The sequence below is a fragment of the Lampris incognitus genome, chromosome 10 (assembly GCF_029633865.1).
Source record: "Lampris incognitus isolate fLamInc1 chromosome 10, fLamInc1.hap2, whole genome shotgun sequence".
Taxonomy (NCBI): Eukaryota; Metazoa; Chordata; class Actinopteri; order Lampriformes; family Lampridae; genus Lampris; species Lampris incognitus.
This window is the reverse complement of record NC_079220.1, coordinates 619,007-645,721: the sequence shown is the minus strand read 5'-3', so window position 1 is coordinate 645,721 and position 26,715 is coordinate 619,007. Positions and strand designations below refer to the sequence as shown.

General features: G+C 45.9%; 1 protein-coding gene and 1 long non-coding RNA gene across 2 annotated transcripts in view; one reads left to right on the top strand and one right to left on the bottom strand.

Moving 5' to 3' along the window:
- Positions 1 to 26,715, bottom strand: part of LOC130119127 (microtubule-associated protein tau-like) — an 85,386-nt gene that overhangs the window by 10,525 nt on the left and 48,146 nt on the right. The window contains exon 4 of the mRNA XM_056287543.1: positions 14,995 to 15,104. Coding sequence (XP_056143518.1) covers positions 14,995 to 15,104 — 110 coding nt within the window. The remainder of the gene's footprint in view (positions 1 to 14,994; positions 15,105 to 26,715) is intronic.
- Positions 1,171 to 6,485, top strand: LOC130120054 (uncharacterized). The gene is made up of 6 exons (XR_008810874.1): positions 1,171 to 1,288; positions 1,833 to 1,945; positions 4,826 to 4,911; positions 5,028 to 5,089; positions 5,529 to 5,614; positions 6,344 to 6,485. It is a non-coding gene; the product is annotated as an uncharacterized LOC130120054 (long non-coding RNA).

Here is a 26,715-nt window from a genome sequence, read left to right as displayed (position 1 = left end):
GTACCTGGGAGACAGCGTGATCTGTGGATCTGTTTGGACGATAAGCAAACTGCAGCGGGTCCATGGAGCAGGGGAGGAAGGTGCAGATGTGGTCTTTTATCAACCTTTCGAAGCATTTCGTGACCACCAAGGTGAGGGCCACCGGTCGGTAGTCATTCAGGCATGTTGGAGAAGCCTTCTTCGGCACAGGGATAATGGTGGATCTCTTGAAGCAGGCGGGGACCACAGACTCAGCTGGAGAGATGTTGAATATTGGGGTGAGCACTGGAGCTAGCTGATTAGCACAGGTCTTTAGTACTCGCCCGGATATGCCGTCAGGACCAGCAGCTTTCCTTTATTCACCCTTGTCAGAGCCCTCCACACACTATGCTCAGTCACCGAGAGTGGATGTTCCTCCCCAGCTGTAGGACTCACCTCGGCTATGCTAACAGTGTCGTTGCTAGCCGACGAGCTAGCTAGCGCTGTTATTGCTAGCCTCAAAACGTGCATAAAAGGAGTTCAGGTCATCCGCTAGGGATGCATCGGCACTCCCAATTGCGGGGGATCTTCTCTTGTAGTCGGTTATTGTTTGTAGTCCTTGCCCTAGACGTCTGGTGTCGCGTTGCTCCATCTGCGCCTCCACCCTATCTCTGCACCTCTTCTTAGCTCCTTTTACCGCCCTTCTCGGACTGTAGGACGCTGCCTTGTACTCGTCCATGTTGCCGGTTGCGAGACCAGAGCTATAGGCAGCAGTGCGCGCGCTTGCAGCATCACGGATGGGTCTGGTTAGGAAAGGACCTCGCTTTTACTGCGGGGGCAATGGAATCGACAAGCGTTGCTACGAGGCTCGTAACCACTTCCGTAAACTCGCTGCCGTCACCGGAACTCGATCGGAACACCCCCAGTCAACGTCACTAAGAGCCACGTACGTGCAGACGGGGGGGGGGGGGGCTGATGCCCAAAGTGCCTTTTGTCAAGACCATTTTTTTAATTGTTTTATTTTTTTGTAAATGCCCTTTTGTGAAGCCCTGCCCAATCTAACTATTAATAAAACGAATGAATAATAATTTAGCCATAAATAAAATTACCCACATGATGACCTTTCACCCGTCGACCTTACCTGACCTCATCTGATGTGAGGCACGAGGCAAGTAGTGGCCTGTCTTTGCTGACGCTGCACAGACAGACCGACAGCATGTCTGATTCAGCAGGATGCCTTCCGTACCGCCGGTCAGAGGGTTTGCAGCAGTGTGCTTGTTGTTGGATGTAGGTTACGAGAGCAAAGTGAAGAGTGAAGAGAGCATGCACGGTCGGTTATATTGCTGTGTGTGTGTGTGTGTGTGTGTGTGTGTGTGTGTGTGTGTGTGTGTGTGTGTGTGTGTGTGTGTGTAGCCTGTAGACGTAACGTTAGCTGTGACTCCACGGCAGACATCTAGCTGAGCTAGCAGCAGCTGAGAGGTCACCTGCGCACCAGATGACTAGCTAGCTAGCTAAAGTGTCTAGCTAGCTAGGTGATTACATTTTAAGAAGCTATTGTGTTCTTATTTAGATGTGAATGGGACGTCGTCACAAAACTATCAAGAAGTTTAGCCGATCAGCTACGCCAGCTGTCAAACCAAGGCTGCGTGCTAGCTAACGTTAGCTAATGTTTAGCTATGGCTCCATGTCTAAATAAAATTAACAAACACCACGTTTGGCAATAAAGCAGTTGAGTAAAACGAAGAAGGTCCGCACACAGATGATAGCAGCAAAATAGAACAGAATAGATTTCAGGAAAAGACATGAAATGTCACTGTGTGTGTGTGTGTGTGTGTGTGTGTGTGTGTGTGTGTGTGTGTGTGTGTGTTCTGCAGTGCAAAGATGCCTCGCAAGGAAAGGAGGTTAAAACAAAAAAGAGGGAGCTGCTTGAGTCAGCAAAAGGCAGTGTATCCCTCCCTATCCAGTTGGGTTAAAAAGAGCACAACAGGTAAGAACACCACATGTACCATTGTTTACATTGCAAAGGTATTCAGTTTTAGACAATAATAATAATGATAATGATAATATATTGCAATGTATCAGAGCTTTATTGTTTTGTATCATTACTTAAAGTGGGTTTATTATTGATTCGGTGCAAGAGTAGTAGTGATGGTTAAAAGAATAGATTAATGCTGAAATGGCAAATTGTCATTTGTGCCAAGATGGACAGTGAGTGGAAAGTGATAGGTCAGATGAGGAGATGGAGACAGAGGGTGGAGAGAAAGAGGAAGACATTAAGGCACAAGCAACAGAAGGAGTGCAGGAAGAAGCAAACCAGGAGACAGAGGCTAGAGAGAAAGAGAGGGACATTGAGGCCCAAGCAATAGAAAAAGTGCAGTAAGAAGCAAGCCAAGAGAAGGAAACAGAAGCCATAAAGGGGCCATTCTCAAACCTACTTGGACTACATCACCCAACTGACCCTGCCCACATCCCTCAATTCAACATAAAGTGCAATGAGGCCTTAATCCAAATGTGTGATAATATTGGACCCATGAGAATATTCTAGCCATGGAATAACCCATGGCTAGAATATTCTCCTAGCACTGGCACCATGTTTTGTTTCAGCTGTCGTCTTTTTTTAAATGATGAAAAATACAAGTCACAAACACTGGAAAACCGAAGGGTTAAATCGCTGGCGAAAGGCTTTAGAAAGAATCAAAGGGCACAGTGCCTCAGAGACTCACATGTGTGGTATGGTGAGATGGAACTCATGCAAGAAAAAAATCACTGGAGGCAGCTTTTGAAGTGAGTGACTGTGAGTCGCAAGCTGCAAAAAAAAAGAAGTGGGAGAGGAACCGAGAAATTTTGTCTCGTTTGAATGCCATTACTCTTTCCCTGGCAAGACAGGGCATGTCTTTCAGGGGAGACAATGAGACCTCATCAAGCCAAAATTGAGGGAATTTCTTAGTTAGTGGAGTTGCTCAGCAAGTGTGACAGTGTAATTAAATTACACCTTGATGGCATAAAAGAGAAGCAGGGAACCCAAAGAAGACCTCTTGTCTCACTCCTCTCGAACAGATTCCAGGATGACTTAATCAAAGCTTTGGCCATATCAGTAAAATGTGTCATCAAAGAAGAACTTCAAGAGAGCAAAATCTTTTCGATACTTATGGATGAAACGACAGATGTGTCCCACACTGAACAGGTTTCCTTTGTTGTGAGATATGTACACAACATGAAAACAAAGGAGCGATTCATTCAGGTGTGCAATGTGCATTCAACAAGCGGAGATGCGCTTGAAAATCTTGTGATGGTTCTACTGGAAGAAAATTACCTGAAAATAGAAAACATCCGGAGTCAAGGTTATGATGGGGCTGCAAACATGAGTGGGCACCATAAGGGACCGCAGTCCAGAATCCGAAGGTAAAATCCAAAGGCCTTGTATGTGCACTGTCAGGCACACTGCCTTAATCTGGTGTTGGTAGAAAGTGCAAAGTCAAACATCTGTTTTGTCAACTTTTTCAATCTAGTTGAAAAACTTGACACTTTTATGGCCAACTCATCAAAACAACACTCTGCATTTATTGACATGCAGAAGAGGAAGCACCCTGATCAGCGTCCATTGGAGCTGCAGAAGCTGTTTGACACTCGGTGGGCCCGCAGAGAAAGTGCACTTAAAACTCTGGTGAAGGCCCTCCCAGCTGTCACGCAGTTCCCTGAGGAAATGACACAACAAGATTCCCTAGATTCCTCAGCTGGTGATGCAATGATCCTTCTAAAAAGCATAACTTTTGAGTTCTTCTTGTGTCTGGAGATCACCTGTCCAGTCTTCCAGGTGACTGCAGTTGCTTCTGATGCATTGCAGCAGAAAGACATGGACCTGGCTGTAGCATACAACATTGTTGATGGAGTTTTACAGAGGCAGAAGAAGAGTGAGAATATTTACCAACAGGCTACAGAGAAGGCAGCATCAGTGGGCCTGGACCCTCCATCTGAGGTCCCTGGACAAGCTAGGGGTGGAAAGTACCAGAGAAGTTCAAGTTTGCTTCCACATCAGCTACAACTGATCATGCTTTCCCAACATTGCAGGAGTACTACTGTGGTAAAGAGTATTATGTTTTTGTGGACACAATGACACAAGAGCTTCAGAGACGCTTTAAAGGAGGAGATAATACCAAATGGGAGATCTTGAATGCCTTCCATTGCCTGACAGTCCCAGAGACCTGGAAAACAGCAACCAACCCAACAGCAGCACTCCAAGCTGTGAAGAAATTGTGCCAGTTCTATAACATTGAAGAGGAAGAGAAATTACAGACAGAACTGAAGGTCTTCCATGCTTCATACTCGTGCTCACCACCAGCCAATGTGTCATCTATTCTTTCAGTGGTCAAGGAAAACAATGCACATCTAGTTTTCCCCAACACGACTGAGCTGCTGAAGACAAATGGCATCCATCCGGTGTCAACAGCAGCTGTGGAACGTTCCTTCTCTAAACTGGAGCTGGTGAAAATCAAACTTCGCAGCCTTTGCAAAGAGGACAGATTGTCTGAGCTGCTTCTGTTGGCCATTGAGAAGGATATTCCAATAAACCACAATGATGTCATAGACATCTTTAGGGACATGGCCAACCGGAAATTGCTGTTATGAGTACCTACAACAACTCCTCCTCCACTTATTGGTAAGATTAATGCTACTCTGTGATGTTTAGTAGGTGCCAACAGAATGAACACACATACACACACACACAGGCACCTCTGTCTATATAGATTTTTTTGTCTCACTCTTACCCCTGCTGTGACCACCCTCATCCTTTCCCCCATGAATGTTTCCTTCTCAGATTATTTCCCACACTTTTTTGAATCTGGTATCTTATTTTCTCTACCTGCAGCTCTTGGTGTGCAGCAGCCACCTCCTCCTGTAAGCATCTCCCTCTCCAAGCAGTCAGCTTTGGCAGCAGCTGCAGCACTACGGCAGGTCAGTCACAGTGAGCCAGTTCCAAACATCGTCAGCAATCTTTACATCTTGTCATGGTCACATAACAGTTGTTTAATCAGCTAATATATCTCCTATGTTTGTTTTAATGTCTATAGTCTCGGATCAATAAGCCCTCCGGCAGTATCAGCAGCAACCCCCCCAGCAGCAACTGTTCCCTGTAAGTTATGTCAGCCCACATAGGTGCAAATAGAATATTCTTTAACTTTTAAACATAAAATGGTCTTTTCGGTTCTGTGTTTCTTTTTCAATACTGTGTCACAGCATTTGCAACCGTAATGATACAGAATACATCACGATATATTGCCATATCGATATTTTGAGCACAGCCCTATTTAAAGCCTTGTTCCATGTGCCCCTTTTATACTTTGAGCACCCGCCCCTTCAAAGGTCTCTGCACGGCCCTGCTCTGTCCTGGCATGAAACCATACCGCTGCTGCTGCTGATCATCCCCTCTCTTCTTAACCTAGCTTCTATTACTCTTTCCCATATCTTCATGCTGTGGCTGATCAACTTTATACCTCTGTAGTTGCTACAGTTCTGCACATCGCCCTTGTTCTTGAAAATCGGTACCAGTATGCTTCTTCTCCACTCCTCAGGCATCCTCTCACTTTCCAAGATTGTGTTAAACAGTGTAGTTAAAACCCCACTGCCATCTCTCCTAAACATCTCCATGCCTCCACAGGTATGTAATAGTAGGTACGTAATATGTGTAATGTAATACAAATATATCAGTCATTAATATTATTTCTGCAATAAGCAAACATCGTTACATATATCATTTAAATTATACATATAAAGTAAATATGTACATATGTACATATCATATGTTCTAGGATGTATAAATTGTAAACCAATTAAATCTTTTCTTTCACTTTTATTTGGGTCAAATAACTAGCATCGTCACAGTCAAAACTAGAAAACATTTCATGACCATTTTTTTTATGATTAATAGTTTATTTTTTTCACAATAAACAAAACACACACACATATATATACATATATATAGTATATATATTTATATACACAAGTATTTCAATTACAAATAACGTGGATATTAAATGAGAATGCGATAGAAACGAAACAAACACAACTAGACCAAAAATAAATAAAAGATAGGAGAGACATCCTGAAATAAGGAAGAAAAAAAAAGCAAGAGAAAAAAAAAAACACAAAACAAAAGAAGAAAAAACATGACTGTGATGCGTGGAGTGGTTAAAAGTTTACAGCGTTGCTTGTCAACAGGTATTCTAACCAAATGTATCTCAGGTATTTGCATTTTATGTGATTATGTTACTGTTATTTTTATGAGCTGGAAACACCATTAGACGCTCAATATATAAGAATGGTACCGCCCCCATTTCAAGTGATATTCCTCCACCTTATCAAGCAGACTATATGATAACTGTTCTAGGGCAGCCAGCTGACCAAGAGAAGTGTGCCACAAAGATGGCGCTGGTGCAGAGGAGGCTTTCCATTCTTTGACCACGAGTTTCCGTCCTAACATAAGGGCAGTCTGGATCCAGTCAGCAAGCGGTGGAGTCAAATCACTTAATGCAGAGGGCTCACCCAAAATAAACAGACTGGAAGAAAAAAGGATGTCTAAGCTGGTAATTTTTTTTTAAATCGATATGTATAGCAGACCAGAACTCCTGTATTTTTGGGCAACTCCAAAGCATGTGTACTAAAGTAACATCTTTGTCAAGACACCACCAGCACTCTGAGTCGTCCACCAAACCCACTCTACACAGCCTAGATGGCATCCAGTAGACTCTGTTTATAATTTTGAATTGAATCAGCCTTGTTCGCAGTTCCCTTGACATTTTTTTCCCATTTCTAAGTATTCTTCCCCATTATGCCTCTGAAAATGAAACCTTTAAATCAGTTTCAGATGTCAATTTTAGGGTCAGTATATTGGAATCTGAGGCTGTAAGGATCATATAGAGTAGTAGGCAGAAGCCTGATGACCATGTCCAAAGAGCTTAAAGACCCTCTCTAGAGTGTCACCACTAGATGGGGCTATTGACGGTGAGCCGAAAATTTGTACCAGCAGGTGTCTTAACTGCAAATACTTCCAAAATTGAGTGTGTGGTAAGTCGAATTCCTGCCTAAGTGCCTCAAAGGATTTTAATGTTTCTTCCTGATACAGGTCGCCTAGGACTGTGATACCTTTCTGAAACCATGACTTCCAGAGGAAGGGTGATTTATCTATACAGAGCTTGGAATTTAGCCAGATCCCGGCGGACCGATGAAGAAAGGGATCAAATTTAAGGATCTGAGCTATTCTCTTCCAAACCCACTGAATATGGGATAAAATAGGATGTGACCGATACTGTGGGGCTAGTTTGACTGATATAGTTCATGGGTGTAAGAGGAGTGCAGATAGTGCTCTCAAGATGGAGCCACGGGGGCGCTGTCTGTGCCATATGCCTGAGAGTGAAAGCGTAATGGTAAAATAATGGTAAAATAACAGGTTAGGCACCGCAAGGCCTCCTCTGTCCACTGGCCTCTGCAGTTTTCGCAGGCTCATTCTTGGGCGTTTATTGTTCCATAAGAATTTATTACAAAGTTGATCAAATTGTTTATAGTAGTGTAGTGGGATTCGGATCAGGAGAGCCTGCAGTAGGTAGTCGAATTTCGGAGCACAATTCATTTTAAGGATGTTTACCTTGCCCCACATAGAGAGATACAATTGAGACCAACACTCTATATCAGCCCGCAGTTTGTCCAATAGGGGGTCAAAGTTTATTTTAATCAAGTCAGACAGTAGGGGGGGAACGTTATTCCAAGGTAATTGATGCCTTTCTTAGGCCAAGCAAAAGTGCCTGATTGGAAGAGGTTTTGGGGGCAATATGGCGTAAGAGGGAGAGCCTCAGACTTTGTCCAGTTCACTTTTTTACCTGAAATGGACGAGAACTTGTCAATAATTTTAAATAGGGAGGAAAGAGAGCATTCAGGATTGGACATAAACAAAAGAATGTCTTCTGCATACAACATCAGTTTATGACATCTGTCACCAATTTGAATGCCTGGAAATGTAGGTTCTTTACGGATAGCCACTGCTAATGGTTCTAGTGCAATGGCAAAGAGCAGAGGGGAGAGAGAGTCCCCCTTCCTGGTGCCTCTTCTGAGTTCAAATGAGGGAGAGATTATGCCATTGGTGAGCACAGATGCCTTGGGATGGGTGTATATGAGACTAATCCAATCTATGAACTTCTTGCTGAAACCAAAACATTCCAGGGTGGAGAGCAGATTTTGCCACTCCACCCTGTCGAATGCCTTTTCGGCATCCAGCGAGATGGCAGCCATAGGAGAGGTGTTATCCTGAGTAGCCCACATAATATCTACAAATCTCTAGGAGTAATGGTGCTAGTTCCTCGGCGTAAGCTTTATAGAACTCGGCAGTGTAGCCGTCTAAACCTGGTGCTTTACTTGAGGGTAGGTGCTTGATAACGTCAGTTATCTCTTCAACAGTAATGGGTAAAACAATATGTTCAAGCTGGTCCTCTGACAACAATGGAAGATTGAGGGCTGACAGAAATGAAGTAATGTCATTTTTGTCCACCTCTGACTCAGAGGTGTAAAGTTTTACATAAAAATCTCTAAAAAGCCACATTTATCTCCTTGGGATCAGACAGAAGATGCCCATCTTCCCTCCTAATGGCTGGAATAGTGCTCATTGCTTCTCTCTGTTTAATGTATCTGGCGAGTAATCTACCAGCCTTATCACCCTCCTCAAAATATTTCTGCCTGGCCCGAAAGAGAGAAAATTCTGCCCTCTGAGTCATAATTGAATTAAACTCATACCTCAGTCCAGTCAACCTGGTAAGATTTTCTGGGGACGTTTTTTTTTTAAAAGTTTGACTCTGCAGTTCTGATCTGTTTTTCAAGCTCCTTAAGTTTTGCATAATTTTGCTTCTTCTTATATGAAGAGTGTTGAATTATGTGACCTCTCAAAAAAAGGCTTTCAGAGCCTCCCAGGCTACTCCTGCGGATGGAGCTGTTGGTAAATTGGTTTCTATGTAAAGATTAATTTGTGATCTAAGTGATTCCTTAAAGGTCTCATCTAATAAAAGGCTTGAGTTTAACCTCTATCTACAAACCCCAATTCCAATGAACTTGGGATGTTGTGTAAAACGTAAATAAAAACAGAATACAATGATTTTCAACCTATATTCAGTTGAATACACTACAAAGACAAGATATGTAATGTTCAAACTAATAAACTTTATTGTTTTTTTTGTGCAAATATTCACTCATTTTGAATTTGATGCCTGCAACACGCTCCAAAGAAGCTGGGACAGGGGCATGTTCACCACTGTGTTACACCACCTTACCTTTTAACAACACTCAATAAGCGTTTGGGAACTGAGGACACTAATTGTTGAAGCTTTGTAGGTGGAATTCTTTCCCATTTTTGCTTGATGTACGACTTCAGTTGCTCAACAGTCTGGGGTCTCCGTTGTCGTATTGTGCGCTTCATAATGCACCACACATGTTCAATGGGAGACAGGTCTGGACTGCAGGCAGGCCAGTCCAGTACCCGCACTCTTTTACTACGAAGCCCCGCTGTTGGAACACGTGCAGAATGTGGCTTGGCATTGTCTTGCTGAAATAAGCAGGGACGTCCCTGAAAAAGACGTCACTTGGATGGCAGCATATGTTGCTCCAAAACCTGTATGTACCTTTCAGCATTAATGGTGCCTTCACAGATGTGCAAGTTACCTGTGATGCCATGGGCACTAACACCCCCCATACCAGCACAGATGCTGGCTTTTGGACTTTGCGCTGATAACAATCTGGATGGTCCTTTTCCTCTTTAGCCCGGAGGACACGACGTCCATGATTTCCAAAAACAATGTGAAATGTGGACTCGTCAGACCACAGCACACTTGTCCACTTTGCGTCAGTCCATCTCAGATGAGCTCGGGCCCAGAGAAGCCGGCGGCGTTTCTGGGTGGTGTTGATATGTGGCTTTGGCTTTGCATGGTAGAGTTTTAACTTGCACTTGTAGATGTAGCGACGAACTGTGTTAACTGACCATGGTTTTCCCAAGTGCTCCTGAGCCCACGTGGTCATATCCTTTACACAATGATGTCGGTTTTTAATGCTGTGCCGCCTGAGGGGTCGAAGGTCACGGGCATTCACTGTTGGTTTTCGGCCTTGCCGCTTACATGCAGAGATTTCTCGGGATTCTCTGAATCTTGTGATGTTATTATGGACTGATGATTAAATCCCTAAATTCCTTGCAACTGTACATTGAGAAATGTTGTTCTTAAACTGTTGGACTGTTTGCTCACGCAGTTGTTCACAAAGTGGTGAACCTCGCCCCATCCTTGCTTGTGAATGACTGAGCCTTTTGGGGATGCTCCTTTTATACCCAATCATGACACTCACCTGTTTCCAGTTAACCTGTTCACCTGTGGAATGATCCAAACAGGTGTTTTTTGAGCATTCCTCAACTTTCCCAGTCTGTTGTTGCCCCTGTCCCAGTTTCTTTGGAACGTGTTGCAGGCATCAAATTCAAAATGAGTGAATATTTGCAAGAAAACAATAAAGTTAACAGTTTGAACATTAAATATCTTGTCTTTGTAGTGTATTCAATTGAATATAGGTCGAAAAGGATTTTCAAATCATTGTATTCTGTTTTTATTCACGTTTTACACAACGTCCCAACTTAATTGGAATTGGGGTTTGTAGTTGATTTAACTGGCATATTAAAGGATAGTACATGAAGAAATATTGGACTATGGTCTGAAAGAATTATATTACCAATGTTGCTTGATACTATAGTGGGTATTAGCGACTGAGATACCAAAAAGAAATATATCCTAGAGAATGAGCTATGGGGCGGAGAGAAGAATGTATAATCCTTTGATGATGGGTTTTGTAGCAGCTAAACATCTATCAAACCAGATGCCTTGGACATATCTTTGAGCGCCACATGTGCTCTGAAGGTGCAAGCTGATGGAGAGCTACGATCTGGTATTTGGTCCATTACTTCATTAAAATCCCCACCCATGATAATTGGATAGTCTCCCATATCGTTTAGTTTCTTCTTAAGTAGTCCAAAAAATGCAGGATCGTCTATATTTCCCCGCCTCATCTGCACTCTTTCTTACGCATTTGAAGTGTACTTGCTTATTAATTAATGTTGCTACCCCTCTGCTCTTGCTACTGCCACAAGCAGCCCCCACAAAGCCCACCCAGTCATTACAAAGCTTCTGGGATTCTTGTGCTAGTAAATGGGTCTCCTGAATAAACACTATATCACATTTCTTTGATTTAATGAAAGTTAATACTTTCTTCTTCTTAATTCTGTTATGGAGGCCTCTGACGTTCCAACCGTTTTTACTGCTGATTGGGATAATGTAAAGTAAGTGTTGTACAAGTTTTGCTGTAACTTCCATATTGACCTATTTATGCATGACATGACAAAAAAGTAAGAGACAAAAAACAAAGAAACTCTGAACATACATATAATAAAAGCTACGAAAATGCGTCTGCAAAGCCAGACGCCTGAACTGCAGTCAGTTTCATCTGTGACTCTCTAACTTGAAGCTGCGGTAAAGTGCCCTCCCCAACCCGCCCCGCCCTGCCCACCCAGTCTCTGCGCTCGTGTCCGACATCCGGGAGCGCGGATACTACATCCGCCTCTCTGTCTGACACGAGCATGACCATACCATTAGTAACAAAGAGCGTGACGTTTTGAACTTTGGCAATTATTTACATATCAGACTGAACTATTCTATACTAAAAAAATAATAAACTGTTAACCCAAGACGACAGTAGCAGGAACCAACATACTTTGTCTACTTACATACTATGTATAGATAAAGATAGATTTGTATAGATAACGCTTACTACTTCACCTCCAAAATCTAACATTACATAATAGGAATCAGTAGCGTTATTATGTCGTCCAATAAAGGTTTTACTGACCTCACCATGGTTTCTCTGTACTGAAAAGCAAAATCAACGTCCATGAAAAGCAGGTCATTTAAAAAGCGTCCACATTTCTGGAGCGGTGAGGCGCAAAACTTGGCGTTAACCCAAAGCAAAGGAACCCCCAGGTTATCCAAGGGAGTGAATATAGGCCAGGGCCTTTTTATGGTCATCAGATCGGCGAGGACCCTGCGCTGATCTCACGGTGAGTACTGCTGGGTAGTCCAGAGAAAATCTCAGGTGTTTTTCATGGAGCATCTTCTTGCACTCGTTGAACTTTATGCGCTTCTCATTAATCAACTTGGAGTAGTCGGCAAAGACCATGATGTGGTGCTGCTTCCAGATAACATGACCCAGCTTGCGTGCAGGCTCTGCGATCCGGTTCCGATCCTGCAATCTCAGGAACCTGGCGATGATGGGTCTCGCTGACGAGGGTTGATTAGGAAATGGGCTTTTGCGTAATGCCCCAATCCTGTATGCTCTGTCAGTTTCCAGTCCCCTTGGGAAGTCGATGCTCAAAATCTCAGGCAAAATTTTGCCTAGGAATGACAGGGCATCGCCTTCCTCGCCGCCCTCTGGAAATCCGATAAAACGTAAATTATTCCTTCGCTCCCGGTTCTCATGTCGTCCAGCTTTTGTCGGAGGGCCTCCACTTCTGTGGCTGTGGCTGGGGGGTTAGCCTGCCGCCTTTCGTTAGCATCCTCCAGGAAGCATAGTCGGCTCTCGACTTGAGAAATGCGGTTGGTAATTTCAGCCAGTTTGCTATCTGTAGCTCTTGTTGTCACCCATATAACCTCTAGCTTCTTGTCGTGGGCATCAGATTTTTCAAAATTAATGCAGTGAGTTTAGCAAACACTTTGGCCACTTCACCGGAGATGGCGCTAGCAACGGGTGCATCGGTATTTGGTGAGTTGCAAGGCAGCGATGCCCTCTGGTTAGCTTGGGTAGCGTTAGCCGCTTCGTTAGCCTTCACCCCGCCAGGGCCAGTTCTTGAAGGATTCGTGGAATTTCTCATTACGTTTGGCATCGTTGCACTATATTGTCAACTTTTTGCCCAATAAGTCAAAGAAAATTGGCTCTGTGTCAGTTTTCAAAGTTAATTATTTGCAGGGCGGAACACACGTCTTCCTCACGCAGCCATTCTCGTCAACCACGTCATGTGACTCCTCTTTCATGACCATTTTAATGGAGTGTGGATTTAACTATCTATGTTCCAGAGCAATTTGACTTCAGCAATTCTAATTACCATTAAAAAAATAAACATGATATGACTTAAGTTTCTTCCTTGTACCGTTTTGTGGTTTTCCTTGTACTGTTTGGGGGAGAGCTGGCGCTGGATCGGCTGGGAGAACTTGGTCTGCTACATTCTGTGGGCCCAGGGACCACGGCCCTGACCGGAGCTGTGCCTGAAGAGGTAACACCAAGGGCGGTCTGACAGGACGTGGAAGAGGGGTAGGCTAAGCTACCTGCTAGCCTGTGCAGACCAGAAATTCTGATAACACCGGGAGTGGTCTGGCGGTGGGCTTGCCTAGCATTGACTGTGTTTTAGTGTCGTCGTGTGGAGTGTAGGGAGGTGTGTTGAAGGTGTCTGGCTGGGGTTGGGGGCACCTGGTCTGTTGCATTCTGTGGGCCCAGGGACCATGGCCCTGCCTTAGCTGCATCTGAGGGGGAAACACCAAGGGTGGTCTGCACCCCGGTATCAGGTCTTTTCGTGTCATAGTCACGAATTATTAATCTATGGATTCGTGCTGTGCAACACTTGGAAGGCTGTTTCATGTCTCCACCACGTTTTTTGTTTTTTTCTGTCAGTCGGGACTCGGGAGCGCAGAAGCCGTATAGGTTAGGATTAGGGCCGGAGAGGATCCGTTGCATATCGACCTGTGGATTTTAAAGACTTCTTTAACATTTCTCAACACAAAAACATGAAAGTGTCCTTGATACCTCAACAATATGACAGGCTAACGTTATGCCCACCCATTTTCATTATTTCTCCTTCGATTCTGAGAAATCAAGCTTGTTTTGGTTGGTTTCAATAGTGGAAGGCTATCTTAGCCTACACATCACCCTCAGCGAGTTTTAAAGTCGTGCTGAGTGTCGAGAAAAAAGGAAAATACGTGTCCGTGTACACGAATCAATAGATTAAATGTCGTGACTATTTCACGAACTGCCGTGAGACTGGGCTGCATCCTCATGGAAGCAGGGCGGGCTAAGCTAACTGCTAACCCATGCAGACCGGCAGTTCTGACAGTCATCCTGGCTGGCCTTCGTTCTCTGGACAGTGGAAGTTTTGGACTGTGTTGCACTGAGTGGACTGTGTTGTTGACTGTTTGTTTTGTTTTTTTTTCCTCTTTTCTCTCTTTTATGCATGCTTTTGGTGGTGTTGTTTTTGCATGCTTTTGGTGGTGTTTTTAGGAAATTTGGGAAGTGTGTTTTTGTCTTTTGTGTCGCACTGCTGTGGGCTGGGGGAAACGGAATTTTGTTTCTTTTGTGTACACAAGTGCATGAAAGAAATGACCATAAATTGTTCCTGATTCCTGATTCCTGACTTTCCAGAGTTTAAAATGAGCAACAATTCACTGACAGGAGATGTTTGGGATGGTTTTACATTGTGGTTCATATTAGAAGAGGGCTTTTCTATGATGACAAAGGCCTTAACTGTATTGTGAAACATAGAATACACATTAACAGGGCAGGTCTTTGTTGTTGGACGGTTGTGTGCAAATTTCAGATCATGTAATACAATGACAGATGGGGCAGAAGTGTTACAGAGCCTCAAAATGAGGACAACTTCCATGTCTGTGCTTTACAAGCTCTCCCAGCCAGGAGCACAGCCATGGCCCCATACTGTGCACTGACATGAAATGAAATAAAGTAAAGGTAACAAACAACAGCAACACAAACCGCATCAGTTCATTTTCTGTTTGTAATAACACACACGTGGCGGTTGTCTTTGGTGTGACTGGTAATGTGTGTCTGCTACTGCGCATGTGATGCCTTGTGTGAGTGTGTGTAGTTGGTGTTGAGTGGGTGGTGTCTTTGAGTGTCTAGTGTTAGTAGTGTGTTTTGTGAATGTATTGTGAGTCATATATTTATAGTGTGTTTGTGTGTGTGTGAATTTACCTTCTTCTTACTGCCCCCTGCTATGTGATCGATGTTCTCCAGAGAACCGACTTTGGACTGAGCCGATGTGAAGTCCATCTTCTCAGACCGGATCTCCACCTTCCCTCCACCTGAAGGCACCAACCACAGCAGACACACTGATACTCCACTTTCCTATCACACGAACAATAAGTACACTGATAAATACACTACTACACTATCACTTTAAAATAAACATGTAATATTGTACTATACTGTCACACTAACAGTAAATATACTGATAAATACTTTTATATACTATCACATTAACAATAAACAAGTCAAGTCAGTTTCATTTGTGTAGCCCCATATCACAAGATACACGTGTGCCTCAAGAGGCTTTACAGCAACACAATATCCTGTCCTTAGACCCTCACATGGGATAAGGAACAATTCCCTAAAAAACCTTCAACAGGGAGAAACAACAGGAAAAAGCCTCAGGGAGAAACATCAGGAAGAAAGATCAGGGAGAGCAACAGAGGAGAATCTCTCTGCCAAGACGCACAACATGAGATGATGTTGTGTTTACACAATTTACACAATACAACACGATAACACAGTTATAATGGACTTATAAAATATATGAAGCATATGATGAGGAGGAAGCCAAACAGTGTCCAGGTGGCGACGACCATCACTATGGAGACCTGGGAGGACTGATTGCACGTGCACACAAGGAAGACTCACATCACACCATTCACGCACACAGAAGAGAAAGGAGAAGAAATCATTCAGAGACAGCAAAAAGACACGTGAGAGAAGAGAACAGTTTGCAATAGTCAATAATATATACTCTATAATCTATAATCTATACCCTATATTCTATAATCTATACACTATAATCTGCTATACCCTAGACTCTATAATCTATACACTATAATCTATACTCTATAATCTATAGTCTGCTGGTCTGAACAGTGGTTGGTACATTCATTGAGACAGAAACCGACCTGCCATGCAGTACAGGTTGTGAAGTACTCAATTTAAAGACTACTAATTGTAGGCTAAGGCAAAAAGATGAGTTTTAAGTCTGGTTTTAAAGGACTCAGCAGACTCTGATTGTCTGCAGGCAGGTTATTCCACAGGAACGGGGCCCGATAGGATATGCCACATCTGTCTCGTCGGCAGATGCAGTGCAGTTTGTCTCTGTTACTGGCGTGGGAAGGCTCAAAAGAGCAAGCCACCAGTCGTGTGGCCTGGTCTGCAGTCACTTCTCCCGACTGTAAGCCGGTTTTCGCCACTCAACAGCCCTGTTGGTAGTCCTACCGGCCAGCGTGCTCCCCCCCCCCCTGTCGACAGAGTAAAGCAACGCACGCTAGTGATAGGAGACTCCATTACCCACAATATCAGATTAGCGGCGCCAGCCTTGGTTCAGTGTTTACCCGGGGCCAGAGTCTCTGACATAGATGATAATCTTAGGGTGCTGGCATCATGGAGGGAGAGTCAGGGAACCCAGGCACACAGCACCACTACTTTCAGCAACATTGTTATTAATGTCAGCACCAATAATGCTAGGATGAAGCAATCAGAGATCACAAAAGCCAGCCTAGTCAGAATGCTCAAGTTTCCCAGAAAGATGTGTCGGCATCGATTAAATGTCTCTGGTCCCTTACCCGTGAGGGGTAATGAGATGTACAGTAGGCTCACCGCAATAAACCGCTGGCTGGCTCCTTACTGTAATGAGCAGGGATTTGGCTTTGTTGATAACTGGCCTTCTTTCTGAGGCCCCCTTTACCTGCTGAAAGTGGATGGCATTCACCCTACTGGGGACGGTATTCACCCCAATGGGAACGGCATTCACCCTACTGGGGATGGCATTCACCCTACTGGGGACGGCATTCACCCTACTGGGGACGGCATTCAGCCTACTGGGGACGGCACTCACTCCACTGGAGATGGCATTCACCCTACTGGGGACGGCATTACCCTACTGGGGACGGCATTCATCCCACTGTGGATGGCATTCAGCCTACTGGGGACGGCATTCACCCTACTGGGGACGCATTCACCCTACTGGGGACAGCATTCACCCCACTGGGGATGTAATTTAGCCTACTGGGGACAGCATTCAGCCTACTGGGGACGGCATTCAGCCTACTGGAGACGGCATTCACCCCACTGAGGACATGTCTGTGAATGTTCTCATTCATCCAGGTCATGGTTATCCAAAAGGAGTTGAATCAATTGCAACTGGACTTGGTATATATCCATGAAGACGTTTCGCCTCTCATCCAAGAGGCTTCCTCAGTTCGTGCCTTTCTGACTAGACCAAGCTAGTCTGACTGGCTGGTGATGAGACTCAGATATTTATCCTCTAGGAGTCATTATCAGAGCTATTGATATGCGTGGCTCTTTGTGATCCGATGTTTAACAACGCCCGTCGCTAACAGAGCCATAGATATGCGTGGCTCTTTTGTGTACTGATGTTATGGCCGCGCCTGTCGTTATCGGAGCTATAGATATGCGTGGCTCTCCTGTGCTCCGATGTCCAGCCGGGCCCATCGCCATCGGGGCTATTGACTTGCATTTGTTTAGCAGCGACGGTCGTTGGGGGTGTTAGTTTCGACTTCATTATTCAGTGGTCATGAGAGTTGTTGCAGCCGTTAGTGAGCGACTGTTGTTCTTGGAGGCTAGGCTTCTTGAGTCTCCTGGGTAGAGTTGAAAGGACGGCATTGTAAGTGGGAGATAGGTGGTGTCGCAGACCTCCTCCTCTGTTGAGGGATGGTTTTTCCAGTTTCGCATAGATGGCTTCCTTCACCCCTCTTTCAAACCATCTATCTTCTCTGTCCAAAATGTGTACGTTGCTGTCCTCGAAGGAGTGTGTCTTCTCCTTTAGGTGTAGATAGACTGCTGAGTCTTGTCCTGAGGAGTTTGGCCTTCTGTGTTGGGCCATCCGTTTGTGTAGTGGTTGTTTGGTTTCTCCTATGTATAGGTCAGTGCAATCCTCATTGCATTGTACAGCATACAACAGATTGCTTTTCCGGGTGTGTGGTACACGGTCTTTGGGATGAACCAGTCTTTGTTGGAGTGTGTTGCTGGGTTTGAAGTATACCGGGATGCGGTGTTTGTTGAAAATTCTCCTGTGTTTCTCGGAGACCCCAGAAACATACGGGATGACTGTGCTATTCCTTCTGTTCCTTTTCTCCTCGTCGCTCACCTGGTTGGTCTTTTTGGAACGTGTTGCAGTTTTCACAAAGGTCCAACTGGGGTAGCCGCAGGTTTTTAAAGCTCCCCTCAGGTGTTTGTGTTCTTCTTGTTGGGCCTGAGTGCTGCTGGGCACATTGTCAACTCTCTGTTGCAGAGTTCTGATGACGCTCAGTTTGTGTTCCAGAGGGTGGTGTGAGTCGAAAAGTAGATATTGGTCTGTGTGTGTAGGTTTCCTGTAAACCCCAATGTGGAGGCTCCTGTCTTCCCCAATGTGGACATCACAGTCCAAGAAGGGCAAACTGTTGTTCTTTACGTCTTCCCTTGTGAACTTAATGTTCTTGTCCACTGAGTTGATGTGTTTGGTAAACGCTTGCACCTCTTGTGTTTGGATTTTGACCCATGTGTCGTCCACATACTTGAACCAGTGGCTCAGAGGTGTTCCTCGGAGGTGTTCCTCTGAATGCCGTCCCCAGTAGGGACAGCATTCACCCCACTGGGGATGGCATTCACCCCACTGGGGATGGAATTTAGCCCACTGGGGATGGAATTTAGCCCACTGGGGATGGAATTCAGCCTACTGGAGATGGCATTCACCCCACTGGGGATGGCATTCAGCCTACTGGCGATGGAATTTAGCCCACTGGGGATGAAATTCAGCCTACTGGAGATGGCATTCACCCCACTGGGGATGGCATTCAGCCTACTGGGGACGGCATTCAGTCTACTGGGGACGGCATTCATCCCACTGGGGATGACATTCACCCCACGGGGGACGGCATTCAGCCTACTGGGGACGGCATTCACCCTACTGAGGATGGCATTCACCCAACTGGGGATGGAATTTAGCCTACTGGGGACGGCATTCAGCCTACTGGGGACGGCATTCCGCCTACTTGGGACGGCATACACCCCACTGGGGATGGCATTCAGCCTACTGGGGACGGCATTCACCCCACGGGGGACGGCATTCAGCCTACGGGGGACGGCATTGAGCCACTGGTGACGGCGCTGCTCTTTTGTCTAACAATATAGATAGCTGTCTATGTTTAATTTGACTGTAGGGACTCATCATTCAGCAGGTTGCAGGCGATTAGAGAGGCTGCTAGGTTTAAATCCAGTGCGGACGTGGAGTCAAGTCGTTTAGTTAATATGTTTAGTCAGAGAATTTCTCATTGTGTAGATTATCAGTCTGATAGCTTGGTCCATGAAATTGAGACTGTCTCCCTACCCTGCTGTGTTCCTCCCAAGCTGTCCTCTCCTAAATGTGTGAATCGCAATAATCTAGTAATTATTTCTACCACTGGTGGTGGTGAGATGTGCGACAAAGTACGTAATAATCTGCAGAACCAAACAAATAATGTTATCAAGAATGTGACCACATCGTCCAAAGTGTTGGTCATCAAAACTGTTAACAAGGTGTCTAATTCCAATTAATATTTCACCAACTGGTAGCGCTGAAGTTCTGCCTACTAATAATAATAAATCAAACTTATATAGCGCGTTTCTAACACTCAACGTCGCTTTACAATAAACGGCAGTGAAACAAGACAACAGATAAACATAACGTGTCTGTGAATGTTCTCATTCATCCAGGTCATGGTTATCCAAAGGAGTTGAATCAAGTGCAACTGGACTGAGTATATATCCGTGAAGACGTTTCGCCTCTCATCTTCACGGATATATACCAAGTCCAGTTGCACTTGATTCAACTCCTTTGGATAGATAAACATAACACAGACACACAGGGGTGGATGGGAGAGGGGGCTACGTAAGGGAGAAGCGGCATGTTGTGTATAAGTCACAACAGTGTGACTGTAGTCTAGGACACTGCAGCTTTAAGTTTTACTACAGCCGGTTTACGGCAGTGACACGGGACGTGGTTGATGCTCTACTGTACGTGTATGTGACGTTTACTGTGGCAGCAATAAACACAGTTTGATCCAAAGTCGTGGTCCGAGTTTTGCTGGACCCAACATTGGCGACGAAGATGGAGTTTTCACTCACGCCTCTCTCTCCCTTCCTGGCTCTACCCGGCGAACCACCGGTTCCTTGGACTCGCCGGCATGAATCGTTCGAGACATTCATCGCGGCTGCGGGTTTGGTGGACGTGGAAGACTCACGGCAGAGAGCCCTGCTGATACACAGCTTGGGCAGCGAGGGTCAGCGGATCTTTAGGACGCTCGGATCCACTCCTACATACGCGGCTTGTGTTGCTAAGCTCGCTGGACATGTTGCCGCTCCACAGAGCGTCATACTCCGGCGGATTGTTTTCCGTCAGCGCCAGCAGCGCGCGGGAGAGTCAGTACATCACTACATAGCTGACTTGAGGGGTCTGGCTAGCCTCTGTAAATTCGGGGCTCTGGAAGATGAACTAATAAGGGACCAGCTGGTAGAACACACCAATAACCATAAAGTCAGAGAGAAACTGCTCATGTCCCCGGATGATTTGACTCTGTCGAAGGCAGTGGAAATAGCATTCCAGGTGGAGTCTGCAGCTGGATTAGCATCTCAATTAGCATGTTCCCCACTATCCATGCTGGCAACACAGACTGTACAGCCCGCCTCGACTCCACCCGAACCCGAGGTGAGCAACGCAGAGGTGAATTTTGCTGGGCGCCAGAGAGCGCCAACACGCACGGCATGTAGTAATTGCGGTTCTTCAAATCACCCCACCCGTAGCCCTACCTGCCCGGCCAAAGGACAGACATGTTCACATTGCGGCAAGTTAAACCACTTTGTGAGGGTTTGTCGTTCCAACCTTTCTGCTTCCCCTCAAACGCAAGGTGTTTCCCGCCCACCGGCGCCAACGACCATCCATTCAGTAAGCTCCCAGGCCCGGCCCTTCAAGTGGTGCGCTGTGGAATTGGAAAGGGTGTGTTTGCCGCTCCTGCAAGACACAGGGGCTTCAAAGTCATTACTGAACGTGTCCACAGTCCGACGGCTTTTTCCCCTGCGGCACATCAGGACTGATGCGGAGGACCTGTACGGCTATGCCAATTCCAAGATTGGTATGGTGGGTACCGTAGACTTTTCAATTCAGTATGGGACCAAAGCCCTCACCTCATTCACTTTCCAGGTGTGCCATCATGGAGCTAACCTTATGGGTCTGGATTTGTTCTGTGACTTAGGGTTCTCTCTCATGGACAATGCTGGCTGTACCATCCTGGCTATGGGCCTGTCATGGCAGCAGCACTGGCCTTCTCTGTTCAGCGGCCTGGGCTGCCTAACTGCTTTTAACCACCAGCCCCTCCTGAATCCGCAGTCATCCAGCCTCTGTGCCGCCTACCTCTTGCCCTGCATGACGACGTAACTGCTGAACTGGGGAAGCTGCTAGACGCAGGCATAATCGAGCGTGTGGACGCATCGCCCTGGATCTCCAACCTGGTGGTGGCAAAGAAAAAATCAGGAGGACTGCGTCCACGCATCGGTCTCAGGTCAGTGAACAAGGCGGTACCCACTACCGACAGTAGAGGAGTTGACGGCCAAATTTCACGGCTCCTCCGTGTTCTCAAAACTCGACCTCCGCCAGGGCTACCTGCAGGTCCCACTACACCCAGACAGCCGTGACCTCACTGCCTTTGTGACACACACTGGGGTTTACTGCTACACACGTATGCCATTCGGCCTCAGCTCTGCCCCCAGTTGCTTTCAGAAAATTATGTCCACCATATTTACCGGCATTCCTGGGGTGGTCATCTACCTGGATGACATTGTGGTGCATGGCCCGACTGCAGCCGTCCATGATGAGCGCCTCACTAGGGTGCTCAATGTCCTTGCCAGCCACAATCTCACACTGAATGGCGAGAAGTGCACCTTCTCAGTACCCGCCATCGAGTTTGTGGGTTTCCGCCTGACTGCTGATGGCATCAGCCCGCTCCTTTCTAATGTGGAGGCAATACAACGCCTCCCTGAACCCACATGCTCGACCCAGCTCGCTTCCTTCCTGGGTATGACGGCCTATTACTTGCGCTTCCTGCCTCAGTATTCTTCAACCACAACCCTACTACGGGAACTCCTAAAAAAGGATGCGGCCTGGACATGGACCCCGGCCTGCTCTGCAGCTGTGCGCCAGCTTAAGGAACAGCTTACATCTCCCCCGGTGCTGGCACATTTTGACATTAACAGCCCCACTATAGTGACCTGTGACGCCTCCAACACAGCAGTGGGCGCTGTGCTGTCCCAGCTCCAGCACGACACCGAGCGCCCTGTTGCATTCGCCTCTCGCTCACTCACTGCGGCTGAACAGAAATACTCCGTGGGGGGAGCGGGAGGCATTGGCATGTGTGTGGGCGTGTGAGCGTTGGCACATGTACCTGTATGGGAGGCACTTCACGCTGCGGACTGACCACCAGGCCCTTACGTCCCTACTAGCTTTGTCGGGGTCAGGACACAAACCGCTGCGGGTCCACTGCTGGTCCGAGAGGCTCCAGCAGTACGACTTCTCCCCTCAGTTCACCCCAGGTCGGGATAACGTAGTGGCGGACCTTCTTTCCAGAGCTATCCCTAGCCCCGCACCAGACTCAGGCCCAGACCCAACGGAGCCAGACCTCATTCAGATGTTGCACGCCCCACTCCAAGCTGCAGTTTCTCTCCAGGACCTCCAGCTTGCCTCGGAGGCGGACCCCCTCCTCTCCCAACTGCGTACCTTCATCCGGGAGGGCTGACCCCTGACAGTCCCTGAGGAGCTGGTACCGTACAGGAGGGTCAGGGAGGAGCTGTCCTGTTGGCATAATGTCTGCGTGGCTCGGGGGCTCTGCACAGTGGTCCCTGTCAGCCTGCGGGCACGTATCCTGGCCATGGCCCACGAAGGTCATTTGGGCATTGTGAAGGTGAAGCAGCATTGTAGGAGCCTTGTGTGGTGGCCGGGCATTGACAGGGACATCGAGGCCATGGTAAAAGACTGCACAGCCTGCCTCGTCAGTGGGAAGACCGGCCCGCCGGCCCCACCCCCACTACAACCAGTACACCGGCCTGCCGCTGCCTGGGGGCACATCCAGGTGGATATCTGTGGGGAGCTCCACGGTGTCCCGCATAGTCAGCGCTTCCTTGTGGTGGCATATGACCTCCACTCGAAGTGGCCGGAAGTGATTGCTGCGGGTTCGGTCACGACTCAGGTGATCACTGCCTTCCTTGCCTCTCTGTTCGCCAGATGGGGGATCCCTAACAGAATCACTACGGATAATGGCTCGCAGTTTATCTCAGCTGATTTTGCAGCTTTCCTGGCAGACAAAGGGATCAACCACATTCGCACTGCCTTTTACCACCCAGAAGCCAATGGGGGTGTGGAAAGGTTAAAAAAAACACTAAAAAACGGCACCAGGGCACATCTGGCTGACGGTCTACCTTTCTCAGCTGCTTTACTTCACACCATGCTGCACTACCGGGCGACACCACACTCAACCACAGGCAGCTCACCAGCCCACCTCATGCTAGGCCGGGAGCTCCAACTTCCTCTGGATCGCCTGCGAGCACAGTTGGCTACCGCACCTGCATCGGTAACACCGGTCCAGCACAGCAGCAGGGTCGCTGGCCGTCAACGTCAGATGAAACAGCGGTTTGACAGGAGGCGTAAAGTGCATGCGCCACAGTTCACAGTTCTGGACTGGGTCCGGGTCCGTCGGCCACACCGGGGTGACAAATTGCTCTCCTTCTGATCGGCACCACTGCAGGTCACCAGTCAGCTAGGTGCAGCGACATTCCGCCTCTCTGATGGGTCACGGTGGCATTCCAGCTGACTTCACAAGGTAACTCCACCTAACACCACACACCTCAATGCCTCGGAGAACTGGGGTTCCATGGCGGCAGACTGTGACTTTCCCATAGCACAGCCAGAACCCGCAGAGGGACACCCAGCTGAGGGTGGGGGCCCCGCAGCTGATCATGAGGCCCGGCCAGCTCGAGCTCGGGCTCCACCAGGCTATCTGAAAGACTATGTTACAGACTTCTGACGTTTAGGTTAGTTAGAGCGTGGCCTGTTGCGTGGCAGAATAATCCACATGGCTACGCTGGTAACTGGTAGTCCACCCAGTTTACCTAGTTGTGATACAGTTCATTCATGTTCACTGTTCTGGTGAATTCTGTAGAGGGGGGGGGGGTTGTGTATAAGTCACAACAGTGTGACTGTAGTCTAGGACACTGCAGCTTTAAGTTTTACTACAGCCGGTTTACGGCAGTCGGTTTACGGCAGTGACACGGGACGTGGTTGATGCTAGGCTGTACGTGTATGTGACGTTTACTGTGGCAGCAATAAACACAGTTTGATTCAAAGTCGTGGTCCGAGTTTTGCTGGACACAACACGGCAGTCACACACGACGCCAGCAGTACTCTCCGACTTAAACAGATACCAAAGGGCAACAAAAAAACAACAGGTATCCACTAGGCAGTGACACTCTTTTGGCACTCTTTAACCCATAGCTGGGGTTAAAGAGTGCCACTGCCTAAAAATAGAATAAATACTACTTATTTCTTCTTCTTCTTCTTCTTTAATTTATAAGATTAGATTTTAATGTAGACTATTTTTTTGTCAACTTTGCAAGACAGACATAGAAACAACGGATCTTTTATTTTTCCACTGTAACGTTAGTTATAATTTCTGGTATAATTTGTATGTGTGGATGAAGTCTAGCATTGGTGCTTTACCTCAATTTCTACTTGAAAGTGTCAAATTTGGAATGTTTATGGAAGATAGAAAGTTACAATTCTTGATGAATAATGTAATTATTTTGGTAAAATATTTTATACACAAATGTAAATATTGCAAAACGCATCCCTGTTTAGCAGCATTTAAAAACGAATTAGTAACTTTTTCCAAATCTCTAAAATGTATGAAAAACAGAAATGCCCAAAAATTATTCATTGCATTTGAACAATTTAATGTAATTTAACCCCTGGAATATTGTATTGTCCTATTTTATTATATTTTTTATTCCTTTGATCTCGTTTTAATTTAATATTTCTGTTTCCTTGTTGTGTTCTCATTGTCTTTGACATGTGTGATGTTCTGTTCTTAGCCTGCTCTGTTGTTTTAGACTATACTGGCTTTGCTGGTGTGTTTGTCTATTTGAAGTTTTTAATAAAAAAAGAAAAAGAAAAAATCTTCTTCTTATTCTTCTTATTCTCCTTCTTCTTCTTCTTCCTCTTCTTCTTCTCCTGCCCGAGATTTGGTATTAAGAGGGGCATTAGGCAAGGCTGTGGCAGCTCCCCTTTGTTATTCATTATTGTAGCAGAATTACGTTCCATTCTAATTAAAAATGATAACATTGATGGCCTGGAGGCCTTGGGCAACAAGTTATTGATAAGCCAACTTCCAGATGACACCACGCTTTTCTTAAAAAATGCCTCCCAGATCCCCTTGGCCCTTAAATCAGTTGAGCTCTTTACCGAAGCATCAGGTTTAACTCTGAATATAAGCAAATGTGAACTTGTGGCGATACATTGGCATCATTCTAGCTCTTTATTTGGTGTCCCTGTTAAAACTGAGGTTAAATATTTAGGCATTAGCTTAAGTAAAAACCTTGCATCAAGAGAAGAGATGAATATTCAGAGTAATATTACAAAGTGTAAAGCTATATTAAGCAGCTGGTTACAGAGGGACATTACTCTGTTTGGGAGAATTCTACTCACCAAGATGGAGAATCTCACTAGATTTATTTATCCTGCTTACTCATTGGCTATCTCATCAAGAATGATTAAATCCATAAACCAAACTAATTTCAATTTTGTTTGGAAAAACAAGTGTCATTATATCAGGAAAAGTGACCTGTTGAAAAGTTGTGAAAACGGGGGGCTGAATGCCATTGATTTTGACATGATGAATGGTATGATTCATTGATTATGACATGATGAATGGTATGATCAAACTGAAGTGGCTGAAAGCCTTTGTCGTGGATGAGACAGTGTTTTGGCATGCCACTCCTAATGCAGTCTTTAACAAGCTGCTGGGAGGGGTTGCTTTTCTGTTAAACTGGGATTTTGAACTGTCCAAGATATCATTATGTTTATCCACCTTTCATAAACAAGTTTTGCAATATTGGAAACTGGTGTTTAAACACAGCTTTACTTCCCATGCAGTTCCAGTTTGAAATAATAGGTGTGTCCTGTTTAAGGGGAAATCTGTGTTTTTGGAAGAGTGGTGAAGAAGGGTATTTGGTCCATTACACACATCATGGATGACAGAGGCAATCTATTGAATTATAATGAGTTGTGTTTGGAATAGAGTTTATCCTCCCCTGTAAAGGTCTATGACGTGGTAGCAGGTGTGATCCCTATACAGCTCCAGGTGATGGTCTCACAGTCTACTCCGCTGGCAGCCCCACATTTCGCCCCTTCATGACTGACAACTTAACATGTGTCGACAGAACCTGCAGTAATCTCTTCATCAGAAACTCTCTGTTGAAGATATGCTGTCCTCACCCTTTAAGAAGGGATTATATTTTAGACATGTGCTCACATTTGAATACCCATTAAATTAGAAAAAGATACACCCCCCCTTCAAAAAAAAGCACAATGGGAGTTTGGCACACAGGTTTGCCGTGGAGGCATGGGCTGTTTAAACT